The sequence below is a fragment of the Spermophilus citellus genome, assembly GCF_964194105.1.
Source record: "Spermophilus citellus genome assembly, chromosome: 2".
NCBI lineage: Eukaryota > Metazoa > Chordata > Mammalia > Rodentia > Sciuridae > Spermophilus > Spermophilus citellus.
In genome coordinates, this window is record NC_138183.1 from 73,009,763 (window position 1) to 73,026,168 (window position 16,406).

The 16,406-nt window shown below is 36.3% G+C and overlaps 1 protein-coding gene across 1 annotated transcript in view; it reads right to left on the bottom strand.

Annotated features, from left to right (window-relative positions):
• TRPM3 (transient receptor potential cation channel subfamily M member 3) overlaps positions 1-16,406 on the bottom strand; it is a 279,668-nt gene that overhangs the window by 202,625 nt on the left and 60,637 nt on the right. The window contains exon 5 of the mRNA XM_081264172.1: positions 10,141-10,315. Within this exon, the coding sequence (XP_081120298.1) occupies positions 10,141-10,315 (175 nt within the window). The remainder of the gene's footprint in view (positions 1-10,140; positions 10,316-16,406) is intronic.

The following is a 16,406-nucleotide window of genomic DNA, read 5'->3' on the forward strand; positions in this document are numbered from 1 at the left end:
GCTCAGAACCTTCCTGGGAGGACGCCACAGATATCTAAGTTTCCATGATGATGGAATCTACTGGACAGCAATGCTCTTAAGGCTGACGGGGCTGCCAGACTCTCCACCTGGGCTAGGTCTAGCTGGATCTTGAGGTATCAGATCCTGAAGAGTGCTGGCTCTGTCTATGCAATTTCTCTTCTTTACTTTGCTTTTTGGTTATGAATGTGCCCAAGAGTAGAAAATGAAATGTTGCCAAAGAACACAGGGACTGTAACATAGTCAGGTAGGTTTTCTGCCAAAATGGTAAGTGGAGCATATCCTCTGTGCTCATTCCAAGTAAAATCCCATTAGGAATATTGCCCATAGCCAGGCAAGAGGGACAGTCAAAATATTTATTGTTTTGGGCTCTGCATGAAAGACAGAATCAGAGCTGGCTTGAGTTGTGTGGAACCCTCAGGCAGGCGAAATATGGGTGCTCCTTCAATGGATGGGCTTTAAGTATTGGCTCAAGATTTATTCAGAGACGATAACTAGTATATGGGAGAAGATGGAAGCTGGATGCAGCCTCCTTTGTTGTCTGAAATAGCTCAACTCCAGGGCAAGCAAAATAAACCTCCTGGTCTCATCTTCTCAGGAAGCAATATGCTGTAGGTGCTGAGAGCACAGTTCCGGCCTCAATTTGCCTGGGCAGGCCACTCACTAGCTGCAAAATGATTGGCCAATGACATAACTTTTCTGTTCTCAATTTCTTCATTTATAAAATGGGGAAAATAATCATAACTGTTTTATAGAATTTAACAGGTAACATGTTTAGATAGGGCTCTTGCATGTAGAAGCTTTAAAAACATTAATTCCAATGCCTTAAGCATGCTGTTGGAGAGAGGGTCAGGTGTGGGGAAAGAAAAATCTTTATCTTTCACAAAGTAATTTGTCAAATTATTTCTTCTAACCCCATATGCTACTTTAAGATGTTGGGGAAAATAGTTTTCTCTCTTTTTTAAAATTTTTTTATTTGTTTTTATGTGATGCTGAAGATTGAACCCAGTACCTCACATGTGTGAGGCAAGTGCTCTTTCACTGAACCACAACCCAGCCCCAGTTTTCTCTTTTTGTTCCATGTTGTGTGATTTATTTCTAGTTATTTTTTAAAAAATTATTATTTCCTATACATTATCCATAAGCAATTGGTGACTTGAACTTGTCCTTTGCTTAAGAGCCAAACGATATTTTGTAGTACAGAGTGTCTTGTCCTTCATCTCGTTTATGTCATGTGTGTGTGGAAAGTGTCATATCAAATAATTTAGACATTAATGTGCTTCACAGTATTGATTTTAAAAAACAACTTTCCTTTTTTTCTGAGTATCTTTAAGTTAGCTAGGGTTCTTACTTTTCCTATTGGTTTCAAAATTCAATGAACTACTTGATTGCCTGGCAGTCTTATATATAGGGAGGGTATCTCTAAGATTTTGGCTTTGTTCCAATGTAAGGTTAGACATTTGTGGTATGTTGACTGTACATTCCTTTCTTTGCCTCAGTTGGCTTTGTTAATCACAATACTCTTTCCTGTCAGCCTGGCCATGGCCTCAGAATCATCCTCCACACATTCCAGGAAGCCACCACCAACAGAGTTGAGCTTCCACTATCTGTCATTTCTGCACCAGAGATGATGATAAAATTTCAAATACACTATCAAACAGCAAAAACTAAGGATATCCTAGACCAAAGGAACTCCAGATTTGAGTCTGTCTCCAAGAGGATGAAACATGGATTCTATGAAACAGATTCTTGATATTAATCATAGTAATCATCAGATTTCAAGCATATATAAAGCTGTTTACTCCAAACCTTTGGGAGTTTCCATTCTGGATGGACATATGCTTTGCTATGAATATCCCCAGAATAAATAATAATGTATTGACTCTGGAATAGCTGTACAGAAACTAGGATAATAAAGGTCTTATTTGAAACCAAAAGGAGACTTTTGTAAATAACAGCAATATGGATTTGAGTTATCTCTGGAATTCTACTTTAATGCATTTTTAGTCTTTCTCTGGCTGAAGAAAGCAGGTGGCCAATGATGTATATACTTTTCATAAATCCCGTGGTCCATGATCAGCATCTGAGACTTGCATGGGGAATTAGAGGAAACTCCATAAAGAACATCCCAAACATTGTAATTAATGGTACTATGGGGGGTGATGTTAATCTACGACATTTCTAGAAGCAGCAGGTCTAATGTCAGCCACATTGATTCAAAATTCAGGTCCTCTAGAGGAGAGGGATAAATTATAGGGATTTTTTGAGTCTTACTCATATGTTTTAAACATACCTGTGGATTTTAATACCTTTCCAAAATCATTTCATGAGGGAGAGGATATGTTTTTGTAGAACTGCAGAGAAAAATTTACTAGAAATGAAGTGGGTAAGTAAATGTATTTGTCCACCTCATGACAAGACGGATCTGTAAAAGCAGGGTGTACTTGAGAGCAGTGTAGAGGAGCATGAGGTTGGGTTGCAGGGTGAACGGAAGGCTCGTGGAGTGTTCAATGACTTTAGAGAGAACTTGGGCCTAGAATGTATAGGGTCTTGAGTCCACCCAAAGGCAGGGGGAGTTGACCTGGATATTAGTGCTGTCTTGGAGCTGGGAGCCAAGCAGCCACAGGAAGCATTAGGAAAATGGCTCTTGCAGTACAGTCAGTCCCAGGACCAACAGTATCATCCTCTTCTGGGACTCCTTTGACATGCAGATCATCTGACCTCAACCAGATTTATTGAATTAGAAAATGTCTGGTTGGAGCCCCGCAATTTGTGCTGTTGTCTTTCCTCTTATTTTTAAAAATCATATTTGAGTGACAAAATGATCTATTTGTAGTATACAACATTTGATAATAGACATATTGTAGAATGGCTCCATCAAGCCAATTAACATATGCATTCATTCCTATACTTTTTCTGGTAAGAACAATTAAAATATACTCTTAGCAGTTTTCAAGCATATTACATGTTGTTCTTAACTATAGTTACAACGATGTATGATAGCTCCCTGAACTCATGCCTCCTGTTGGGCAATTTGTTTTAGGAAGCTATCTGATTTGGATGATTAGGAGAGCCACAGATCTAGGCCTTCAACCTTGGTTTCAACAGAGTAAATCTCCAGTGTGATTAGGTAAATTTTGATTCCACTTGAGATTTCAATTAAGAAAAAGTTCAGAGCCTTTAAATAGAAAAATCAGGCCCATAGGAGGTTGGGACTCTAATGGTTGTTCCCGACAACTGTTGAGTCACAGGAAAATGGGGTGGGATGGTTCCAGGGCTGAACTTCTAAAGTGGGTTCTAGTGATTATGCCTCTTCTACAGCGAAGAGAATCATTGTTCACAATCAACTAGCACCATTTCACTTTGAAATACTTTGGCTTTTCTTATCATTTTTTCCCTTTCTAATTGGTTGGATGGATATTTTCAACTAGTCAGGAAATAATTTAGAAAAATGAGAGTGAACAAAATGGTCTTAAGAAATGCATGTAAATAAAAATAAATTAAGTCTGTCATTCCTGTCCAAATGAGTGTTTTTATGGTATAGCTTGCTCTTCAGGGAAGAATTTCCAAGTCTGACAGATGTTTGGAACCAGGCACAGCTGTGGTAAAGAACTAAATGAGGCGATTCATGGTAAATACACTTTTCAAGTCAATTGGGTTCCAGAGACTAAATGCAGCAGAGGGTACAATGTGCCTGGGGCACCAGTACAGTGACTTGTGAGGAGAATGCAATTAAGGCGTAGAAATGGAAGAAGCTATTTTTGAAAACATCAGAGAAATGTAAAAAAAAAAAATCTAATTTTTATAAATTGTAATGTAACTTCTGAAAATGTGGTCCACGGACTACTCTCATTGGAATCGCCTGGGGTTTAGTTTCGAATAGTTTCTTGGACCCAACCCCTGGTCCATCAGAATCGGGACATACAGGGGAATCAGGGGAATCTATATGCTCTAAAGCTCTCCAGGTGACTGTTAGGTATGCTGAAGTTCCATAATCACATGCTTGTTGTGAATGTTTTCTGTAAAACAAGTGGTCGAGTGTTAGCTAAGCAAATCTTTGGGGAATGTAATAGATACCTTTGAAATCTTCACCTGGCATTGATGGGTTTTCTGAAAATTGTAGACAGTGGTTCTTTAAAAGGAATTTCTCTATAATAAGGGATTGCCCCGCTATGATTTTTTTGATGTTTACTCTTCATGTCCAAAGACATAGTTTCCCAGTGAGTTGAGAGTGGAGCAATTCTAATGCAAATTAAATCAATATAGGGATCTGTTTTGTTCATTCAGATCAATAACACTTTTCTCCTCCATGACATTTTATTCCCTAAACTAGATAATTGTTTTTTAAAGTCCATGCTTCATTCATAGACTTAACTCATAGAGGGATTAAAGAGCAAACTATAACAAAATAAATGTAGAGTTTGGATACAATGACATAGGTAGCTATATGTCTGTGTCTTTACATGGCTATATTTCCATATCTTTATGAGGCAAAAGTTGCAGTAATCCTCTGTGGAACTTCCTGACTTCTCAGAAATTATAACATTTAATTAAAAATTATTATTATATTAATTTAAATGGAATTGTACACACATCCCTTGAGGAAAGTTCTGCTTCATTTTCTAGTACCCATGTTACTTAAAATAAACATTCAAAAATACCTAGTGATTGATAGATTGATTTTGAAAGCCAGTTCTTTCTATATGTTTTCAGTTCAATTTTAAACATATAGGTATGTATAAAACTATAGTACAGGCATTTATATATAATAATTATGATTCAATAGGATTATTATGACTATGTTAATTATACATTATTAAATGAATTTCTTGGATTAAACTCATTGCATTGAACTTAAATATGTAAATTCAATGTAATGATATCTATATATATGTATATGTATATAGACACACAAACACATAAGATACCACCACACCAGCTCAAATAATTTTTCTTTACCAACTTTTTGCAATCCTATTCAGAGTGAATCACTTTTAAAGTACGCAAGAGAGGACCAAATATTAGTTTTTCTTTTCTGTCATCTAGTCTGACCGTCAGATTAGATCCAGATTTTAATGGAAAGGAGAAGAGGAGAAATCAATTATATTGCCATTTTTGAGGACAATTAGCACATCTGAAAGGGTTCTTGTGTGTGTAGGGGGGGCCTACATGGGCATTTTTCCTGGTGCTCTTCTTATATTGTGTGCCTTTATCAGAGAATGCATGACCCTCTCATGCATTCATGTCTGTGTGTTTTAGTATCCATTATATCATCCCTTACAGCTAGGTCCAGGTCTTATTTATCTTCCTGTAGTTCCATGTACATAGTAGGCACCCCATGAATGTTAAGTTGGAAAACAAATTTACAAAAATAATGCTTTTTAATGAATAAAGCTGCTAGTATTTTTTTTGTCTGTACAAGATATTACCAAGATTCCTTACTTTCATTCTAAGAAAGTTTCAAAAAAAAAATCAAGTTTTGACATTTTTTTTATAGGAAATGCTAGAAGAGAGGCAATGCAAGAGGAAATTAACAAAAATTAAAATGGACATTTGAAATCAAGATGCTTGATATCCATTTCCTCCTTTCTCACTTGACATTTCAATTATGTTTAAATCATGCTGGAACACAGACCATCAAGATCAATTACTTTCTGCAGGTAGTACAGGGACAAATGACAGGGCTTTGCCATCCTTCAGCTTAAGCTGGAAATTTCTGGAGCAGCAGGAGAAAACATTTATGATCATTGCACAGAATGATAGACCCCAGGGATTAGAGACTTCATCAGGGTTACTGAAATTCCTAGTTTTCTGGTGATTTTTTTTCCCCATCTTTGGTCATTTTGATGTGTATTCTAAGAGAAACTTTCCCCAAATCTCTGCAAATACTTTGTGGTTATATAATTGGAAGTCATGCAACATAGTTTTCCTTTTTCATCTCTAGTGATGTTCCATTTATACTTTTGCCTTAGCTCATCAAAAAATGTAAGGGCTCTTATCAAGCTCCCTTTAAATAGGAAAGCCTAATTTGTATTTGAATATATTATATATTCTTTTGCCATGAGGAAGCCATTGCTAATTTATTCTTCATAGAATCTAAAACAAATTCCACTGGAACATAAGAATGTGAACAGTCTCTTGGTGTTTACCTTGCTGATAATTTCCCCAAAATTATAAACCGACTACTAAAATTCTTGAAGGCTTTCTGCTACCAGCTGGTTCTCCTTCTTATCCTAGGGTGTCTAAAAATGGTAAATCCAGATGTCTGTTTTGGGGACAAAGATGCTAAAATAAACATACATTGGTGATAAAATTTTGATGAACAAGGAGCATCATCTCAGAACATATATGCATTCAGGTGTCTTTTTCAAACTAATATTTTTTTCATTTCAAAAATACTTTCTCCCTGAATGGTAAATGAAGGACTGACCCACACTTAGCAGTTTGAGACTGGAGGCTGACAATGATCAGGCAAAGGAGTCTCTGATTTCAACATCAGGAGACAGCAGCCTGAAAAGTGTTCTCAACTTTGGGCAATGAATGCTATTTGTCTTACCCAATCAAACATAACCCAAAGTGGGATCTTGGTGTTTAACATCTTATTCAATTCTAACACTAATTGGGTAGCATGGATCTTTTTGCATTTATAGCATTTAGTCATTTGTGATTAAGAAATACAATTTGATAATATTTCTGAAGAATTAAATCAGTTAGGGAAAGAGATTACTGATTCATTCTAAACCATGACAGATGAGAAACAGGTTTTCTTTCAGGTAGAATATGTTGCAGAGAAATGGAGAAAAAGACAAAAATAAGAATTTAATTGCAGTTGTCTCTTGGTTTATCCAAACTCATTTGCATTGTGATAGATAAGATCTGTCTTTTTCTACCTCAGGTAATCTCTACAAAAGCTAATCAGATTTGCCAATTATAATTTGCTTCCAAATTGATTCTCTTTTCAAATTCATGTTCTTGGAAAGGAATTTGAAAAAAAAAAAAACAGAAAGATCACAAAAGTTAAAACATAAGGTGTGAAAATTTTACTCCAAGATTTTAAATGAAAAAGTATATAGCTGAATATACACATTTACACTCCTTTGACCTGTCTTGTTTAAAAACCTATAAATTAACAATTTTAAAATCATATCACCAAAGTAACTGAAAAGATACTGATTCAATCCTGAAATAGTTTTCATAAATAGGGTGTGTATGTTTCCTATATCTAATTTTATATGTACAATGACACATTTGTTTATATGAACAGTTATATTTTTATATTTATAGTGAAATATATCCAAATATGTTGGACTTTGTCAGAAATCAAAGAAATCCTTCCTGGTATATATAGTCTAGGTGAACCAGGTCTTCTTTTTAGCAAAAAAGAAAGCACACTACTGCAAAATAATGTTCTTTGGAAATGATTTTTAAAATTGGCTGCACATATGTGGCTAGACAATTTCCTTTCAAGCTAAATAAACATGATTAATTCTGGCAGTTATTCAGATGGCAAAGGAACATTCTGACTTAATTTATCATGATAAATTTATCACTGCTTTCCTGGAGAAGGAATACATTTTTATCATAACACACTTTCTCTCTCTCTCTCTCTCTCTCTCTCTCATATCTATATATAGAGAATCTGTATATAGAATATGTGAATAGACAGACACAGCTTCAGGCTTCTACTTTCTTAAGCATTGTAAATATTACGGTTTGAATTTAAAGTTTCAAAATATAAAAAATATAAAATTATATTTTTTTTATCTCTACTAGTTTATGTAGATACTTCATATTCTTTGATAATTAGCCATAGCCATGTTCATATGTTTATGCAGATTCCATATCGTGGGATTGTGGTTTCAGATATTTCAACCATAAAATAATTAGAGGTAGGACTGCCAAGTTAAAAGGGCATGGTGTTATAAGTATTGATTTTGGGAATGGGGAAGATGGCCTCTATGGGGAAGGGCTCCCCATGACATAGGAATCTTCAATTTGGACACTGGTTGCAACCAGGAATACATTGGTTTTATCTTTATTGGGACAGAGAGAATAAATAATAAAAAATAAAAAATTATAATTCAAAGAGGAAGCTGGGCATACCTTTAGTACTTTTAAATATTTAAAACACAGCTTCATTGAAATACTTTATGAGAAATACTGAAGCACATATCTCAAAACACATTTCAGTGACTTTCTATAATATCCTAGAAAGAATCCTAGTCTAGATTAAGGTATGTTGTGGTCTTAGAAAACCATTTAACTTCTCTGAATATCTGTCTACTATGTTAAACTATCTAGTATACCTCCCAACCATTAAGATGTATCAAATTTCTCCCATATTAAAACAGGAACAGGAAGGGCAAATTTATGGGAGACTTGAACATTTTCAAGACACACAACCTAAGATAATAATAAATAATAGACGCTAAGTTCCAGTTTTCATTATGTATAGATCTAGGAAGCCTGAAATGTGGAGGTAAACAGCTTATTTTTTCTTTACCATTTTAAAAGGAAACTTGCATTCTGAATGCAAATCTGTATCTACTTTGTAGGAATACAATAAAATAATCTGCAAACATTAGGAAGCACAAAATAAGCCAAAGCTAAAAACTATAAAATTCTTGTTTATTTCTGGAAAAAGACATATTGTTAAGTTTCAAAAAGTGAGGAATATGGATAATTTTTTTAATTAAAAAAAGGCAGAGGTTTTCTTGGTATCAACCCTTTAGGCCTAAAACCATTGTCCGGCTAGAAGCCCCATGCTTTTCATTATTCCTTAATTCAGATATTTAGGTTCCTGTACTAATGAGGTAAACCTGCTCTATGGCTCACCTGGAGGGCTGAGCAGCTGGCAAAGACAGAGTCAAGATGGAAAGAGGAGTGGTGGTGTTGAGCTAGAAGGTGAAGTCTCTTTACTTTAAGGAAGGCTGGATAGGAGAGGCAGAGGAGGGAGTGTCCTGTGCAGTAGGTCAGCTCATCTGTCATTTTTTGGTAACTATATGCTCACCCATTTACTAGATTGACAATAACTTCTTAAGGGTGGCAATTTTGTTATTTTCATTTTTTATCTCAGTGTATGACATAGTGCAGGACACTCGCTGGACATTCATAAAAAGCATGAATAAAAGATCCCCAGCTCTTAATTTTGTGTGGTTATAAAAACTGATTGGATTAAGTTCTTTAAAAATGAATGACTTTCTTGTGTTCTTTAAACTCCTGCATACTTTGACATGAGTTACTTTGATCTGTATATCTGCAAGAATGCTTGAACCCCAATAGTCATTGAGTAGGAACTCAGATTGGAGGGGGCCTGTGAAGGAGTCTTTCAGGGTTGAGGGCTTTGGACTGGTGAAAGCAGCATTAGACAGCAGATGAACCAAGGTAAGTACATGGGGAGGTGACTCAAGAGGATTTCACAAAAAGACCAGAGAAGCTACCATTTTTTCCCCCCTAACTTTCCAAGCCAGTCTAGCAGGACCTAAGAGCATTATCCATCAAATGTTTTTTAACTGTATTTATTGTAGTATTGGGGATTGAATCCAGGTGCTTTCTACCACTGAGCTATCCTTTATTTGGAGACAGGATCTTGCTAAATTGCCCAGGCTGGCCTTGAACTTACGATCCTCCTGTCTCAGTCTCCGGAGTAGCTACCATGATGGGCTTCACCAAATGTTTTGTACAGCAGCTTGGTAATGCTGGTGTTTGGAAGCCAAGCTGCACATCCAGGGTTTACTTGGTTACTAACCTGCACTATTTGGTCCAGATTAACTGTGCTTCATGTATTGTAACCCATTCTTGCTTTTTCTTATTTGGAGGAGAAATTAAGGGAAGAGAAAAGATGACCACATCTACAATCTCCTTTCTTCCCCTCACTCTCTTATCAGTGTAGTCTGGTACAGAATCCATGGAATTTATCATTTCACGGGACATTTAGGGTCTGTTCCTCTGATTTTCCCCACCACTCTCCCTCCATATGTATCACTTAGACAATTTGTCCATAGCTGATTCTGATGTGAAGTGTTGGTTGAGCTACTGGAACACTCGTCTCACACCCTCTTTTCCAAGCATCAAATATGAGCTTTGCCCTTGGGTCTACTATAGGCTGCGGGGGTTACCTACCCGCCTTCTTCTGAATATTTATGCCCAAATGCCAGGATGTCAGATGCCCGTCCACTGCCATCACAGACCACCACAGGCACAGGAGGCGTGTCTCGGAGGTACTCCAAAACGATGGAGATCACATTGGGCCCTCCTTCCACGATAAGTGCCACCACCGGAACCCCTTGTCCGATTCCTGCATTAAAAAAGGAAAAGAAAAGGGAAAAAACAGAAAAGAACACAAAGCCAGCAAACCAAAGAAACAAAAAGAGAAACAAAAAGCAAAAACTAAAATTACTGAGCACAGGGGAGGTGACAACATATGAAGGGATAAAATATTGAATGAAAATTTACAGAAAACTCATTAGCAGAATCCCACCCCCAGGGCATCCATCTGACTTTGCCCTCTCCCCACAGCTGTCCGGATGCACAAGTCAGCTAAGGCACCAATTACCCTACTTTGCAGCGGGGAGCCTATGGTGAGGGGAGAGGAAGGAACCGGTTAACAGAAAAAGCACTGGGCCAGCAGCCAAAAGATTGGAAGCTAAATGTAATCCTAAGCAAGTCTCTTATCTATCCAGTAGTTCCATTTCCTATATAAAAAAATGGCAAGTTAAAAATTGCCACCCTCCTGAAGTTATGAGAGCGATAAGAAAATGTTAAATAGTTCTCTTTATTAAAGACTTTGAATATCTGCAGAGCGGTGGTTGAATCAACTGCTGGCTAAATTGCAGGTCTAGCATCCTGACCACAGGCGATCAGCTTGATTACTGGTGCTCAGCAGCACGGTGGTCCTAACTGATTCCTCAGGAGACACAGCACCTGCCACAGTGAAATTCTTCTCTACTGAGCAAGGCGCCAGGCACGTGATCAGTACACATTTGGTGAATTGAGTTGAATTAAGGGGTTTCATAGATCTTTCTGAAAATCTTTAAGCTATTTATTCCAAGCCATGGCACATTGCTATTTTTAGGTAAAAATATTCTTGTATCAGTGCTGCATGTGTAGTTCAAGCTAACGTATTAAACTGGAGTATTAAAAATAAATGTCTGATGGGACTAGAGTTGTGGCTCAGTGGTTGAGCACTTGCCTAGCGTGTGTAAGGCACTGGGTTCGGTTCTCAGCACCACATATAAATATATGAATAAAATAAAGGTCCAACAAGGTCTAAAAAAATAAAAAAATGAATGTCTGACATACATGTATGATATTTCAAAATACACTGTACTGCCATGTATATCTAAAAAGAACAAATTTTTAAAATGAGACACAATGAGACATTAAATTCATTTTCAAGTGACATTTCAAGTATCATCAGCGTTCACTGATAACTCCCTTTTGTTCAGTTTGGATTTACACTGTATTTTCTCTCCCTATGTCCTCAGAATAATTAGGAAGTTGAGAAGTAACAGAAAAATTAGAAGGTCATCTTAAAAGTTCTCTTAAAAAGATAAAATTGAAATCTTGCCACTTCTGTAAATATGAACTTAAAAAAAACATCAAACCTTTGGTCACCTGGTTCTCCCTTAGTCCCTTTTGCTGTGGTTTTATCTTATATAAAAAAAAAACCTGCTTCCCAGTGGCAAATAATAGTTTGGGATTCTGTTTCTTGCTCTAGAGATCTTATTTGACTTATGTGACCTGTTTTACTTTTAACATCTGAGTACTTCAGTCTTGCAGGGCTTTATCTACTCTAAGTTAGAAAATATTTTTTTTGTATTTGAGTTTCATTTTAAGGGAATTTTCCAAATGCCAGATACACCAAAATGGGTGCTGTTCAAATCTACATTTAAAAAATATAAAGAAAAGGATGCTTGTTGATTAAGCCAAGATTTCTTTTTGTTCTCCAGAAGGAACCTGGGGAGAGAAGTGACCTAGGGTCCTGTTAGTCTTCGTGGATGGTGAGGTTTTGAGAATTATTCCTTCCAATCCAAGTCAGGGAGTGAAAGGTCTTGCTGCTCTGTCTTGACCCAGGATCCCTTACTGTCTTGGACACTAGGTTTCTCTCAAGCTCTGGGTATGTATGAAGGGGATACTTTTGCATTGCTGCTGACCATGACCACTAAGTAAATGGAAGTTGCTCTGAAGATGAAAAGCTAAGTTGAAATGTTAGTAGAGCACACCTCTTCTAGGAGAGAACTTGGTGTCCTAAAAAATATCCACCCATATAGGGATTTGTATTTCTTTTCATATACTTTGGAAGAGAAGGCATCTTTTCCAATGTGAAATTCTGATATGAGGTATTTCTCAAAATACTATATATACTACTTTATTTCTCCCTTTGCTTTGCTTTAACCCAGGCTCCTATGCCTTTTATCAAGGAACAATATGCCATTTTCCTGTTTGATATAAAACGGATATATCTACATTCATTTTAGGATCTCCTCCAAAAATTTGCCCAATTCTGACTCTTGAGCATGAATTTAGTGGGACTTTAACTCTCAGACCAAGTATAATCCACTCTGTATTCTCAAGGAGGAAGAAGTCCTAGAATGAACTTTCTAGAATGTTCCAGTTAGGGTCTACAGGACAGCAAGCAAGATGGCTGGAAAAGTCCTCTCTTTGAGAGGATTCATCCATGCAAAAGACAGACTTTTTTTTTAAAGGCTAATTTCTATGACAGTAATAAACTGCCAACTTATCTCCTGCCAATATATTTGTCAATGTTGGAAAATGTTATAACCTCTAGAAACATAGAAGCATTTTCAGGTTAGGGTTTTCTGTATTGGAATGAGACTGATTATAAAATAGAATAATTGAAGCAAGTATATTAATACAAAGCTCAAAATTAAATAGTAAAAATTGGAGCATAGTATCCCTTTTCTTATAAATTATATGTCTATAACTCCAAATTCCTTCCTATTTCCTTCAGTGATAAAACATTGAAAAATTTATTCCATAGACAATAAAAGCTATATTAGACTAAAATAAAAGCATTTTTAAATTTCTTAGGAGAGGTAGAGAATCAGATTAGGTCTAAAAATACCACGCTTGTTATAAATTAAACTTGCTAATGCATGGTAACACTTTTCTGTCACATCTCTCTTACTCAGCCTTTGTTTCCAGGGTAAAGAAAGTGATACCTAGTGTTTAGCAATGACCTAAAGCAATGGTTCTTAACCTAATTTGTGGAGGCAAGGATCTTGGCACTCTTCTATGAATCTCAGGAGAGCTAGTAACGCTTTCTTTGGAAAAATACAAAAATGCCTCCATGCAATTTCAGGGGGTTCACGGATCCTTGAAGCCTATCTGAATATCTTGATAATGGACCTCAAAAATCCCCACCCTAAATTATAATATTTTGATGCATCTGTAAAAACTATCAATTTGTTTTTTGTACAGCTCATGGAGTCAAGTTCTAGGATGGGTTTTCAAAGAAAATTCTATGTCCAGGGGAACTATGTCAGGTCACTGCTACCAGTTATATTGATAGTGCTTCACCTGGAAGGTTTAGCCAATCAGGATGTGTCTCTCCCCTCCCTCTTTTCCTTGTTTTTCTTTGATTTTTCTGTTCAAACTGTCTTTGCTAAATTATATTTTGGACATAGGATATTCTAAAAGTCTCTAGGAAAAATTCACAAATTTATAAGTTAGAATCTGTGGGTTGTGAATTTTTAGTAAGCAAAGAGCTTTGTAAAATACCAAGGATAATATATTTTTATTAGCACAAAGAAAACATTTTGAGAATCCCCTGCATATGTAGCAGGACTAATATAGCTCACTGCCATTTTCTTTATGCTGTTAAAAAAATTAATATAATTTCCTTTTGACAAGATCCTCACAAATTCTGTCTTGCTCAGCTAAACTTACAGACAAATTCAACTCCCACACCTGAAAAAATGTGATTTAGATTGACATTTTAAAAAATATGTAGTATTAAGGAAAAAAATTGATCCCTAAGGGAGTGTGTGTGTGTGTGTGTGTGTGTGTGTGTGTGTGTGTAAATTCTTGTTTATTTTTTTTGGGGGGGAGTTGATTTTGGGGAAAAGTAGATTAGTTCCTTACTTGATTGCAGTCATTTTTCATCTTCTTCTATAACCAAAGTCTTGCAGTAGTTCTTAGAAATTCTATTAGAATTTAATTTTAGAACAATCTTTAAGTTGCTTTAAGCAAAAAGAGGCAAGAGGCTTGCCATGCTCTTCAGCTTTTACAATTTTGGAACTGGAAGCATCATAGCACACAAAAACGTGAGTTTGGATAATGGATTCAGCAGCTGCATTCTACAGGATTCCAGGTTGACCTAAGGCTTTCTAATTACACATGGAGCCCTAGTTCTTTGTGTAAGATAACCTCTTAGACTTTGGTCACATTTCATTCTGACTGCTATGCAATTCATCCAGCACTCCCAATAAAGTGAAAAGTTTCTATGTTGGATTAAACAAAGACTGGGTTGGGCATTGTGAGGGAGATAGGTGGCAGGAGCAGAAGAATGTCTTACCATTCCAGACAGCTTTGTTTTTTAAAGCATTTCTCTCTCTTCTGACATGAAATCATAATCTATGATCAGTTCAGGCATTTGTGAAAACATTGGGTATGTTGCAGTAAAATGCCTCAATAGCTGAGAATTTTATTCAAACCAGTGCTTTGGTTTTATGTGAAGATCACCATATATGATCTAAAGTGCTTATAGGGATAATTTATCTGCGGTTGGAAAATGGTTCCTATTTTACAGGAGATGCAGCATAGGAAATTATTTTTAAGTCTTAATGCCCACAGGCCACAGATCATGATTATTATACTACAGGTCATTCAGAAAGGGTGGTTCTCACTTTGCTAGGAGCCACAAGCAAATATACAATGTATGGCACCTTTGGTTGTAAAGTGACGCCAGCTAGCCACTGAGATGATTATGTTAAGATTTACATTCATATGCAAATTGGACTCCCGCTGTTCACCTTGGCCTGCTACCGGACTCATGTTACGGACTCATGTTACCAGACTCTTGGAGAGTTCCCATTGGTTGGGGAAGGATAGTAGGAGGAAATTCCGGGGGAGGTCCGGGGGACCCCGGGGGTTCCGGTCGGCGCGCGGTTCCGGTCGGACACCCTCGTGGGAGGACCGGTTTTTGACTTGCTGGCGCTGAGAGTGTTAGCGGCTTTTTCAAAATAAAGTTTTGTTCCTGCTTGATTGGCTCGTGATTCTGTGCCCAGCCAAGACTGCGGCATCACTTTGTGTGAGATGACTTCCTGAAGACCTTGCCTAACTCAGGACTGTGTCGATGGTGGGAAGCTATTTCTATTTACCAGCTAAAGCCTTGTAGCAATAATAGGAACTCAGTTAATTCTTAGTGCTGCCCGCTCTGGGATTATGTGATTCTTAGTTTTTAAAAAGTTTGTGTGAAAAATTCATGTTTCAAAACAATAGGTATTGTGAAACTTTGTCAATGTTTTACTTTACACAGCTTTGCTTACGTGATTATAATTTGCATAACATTAAAAATCATTGAACAAGTGCTCTTCATCTAACCTCTTCCTCAAAAAGCACTGTCTTTGATTCAATGGTTGAGTCTATCAACAGAAACATGATCACCAACTTCTATATTTAGTTTATATAATGGGGCCAAAACAACTAAGTAAACCCATAAGATACTAATTTTTAGGCAGACTTAGTGGACGTCAGCAATTACTGTACAGATGAATGGTAAGAGAAAATGATATAAAGCTGGTAATTAGTTGTATTTAAGAATGACAACATAATTTTTTTTCTTTCTCTCTAAAGCATTTCTTATAATTAGGAAGACTCCAGTTTGTAAATACATGAATATTCAGGTACAATTGTGGAAATATTACACAGAGAGAATATTTTATTGTGCTATGTTTGTAGAAGGAAACATTAGAAATCTCTGAACTACTTAGCAAGTAAGCCCTAGAAAACAAATGAGTCACATAAGAAAAAATACATCTTATTTTAAGCAGAATATTTTCTAGGTCTTCTACAGAAGCAGATACTTTGCATAGTGCCTTTATTTTATGGAGGTAGGATACATTATTTATTCAAGAAAGAATAACTGAAATGTGTCTGACCTTACTTAGAAATGGGTAATAAAGCAAAATATTTTTTAGTGAATTTTGGTGATGTGCCCAATTGTTGACTGCCAGACCCAATGCACCAATCCTGTGTGCTGCTATAACAATTTTTCATTAGTTCTTTTTAGTTATACATGACAGTAGAGTCCATTTTGATATAATTATACAAGAATAGAATATATCTTTTATTTGTTCTTTTTAGATATATATGACAATAGAGTGTATTTTGACATATTATACATACATGGAATATAAATTATT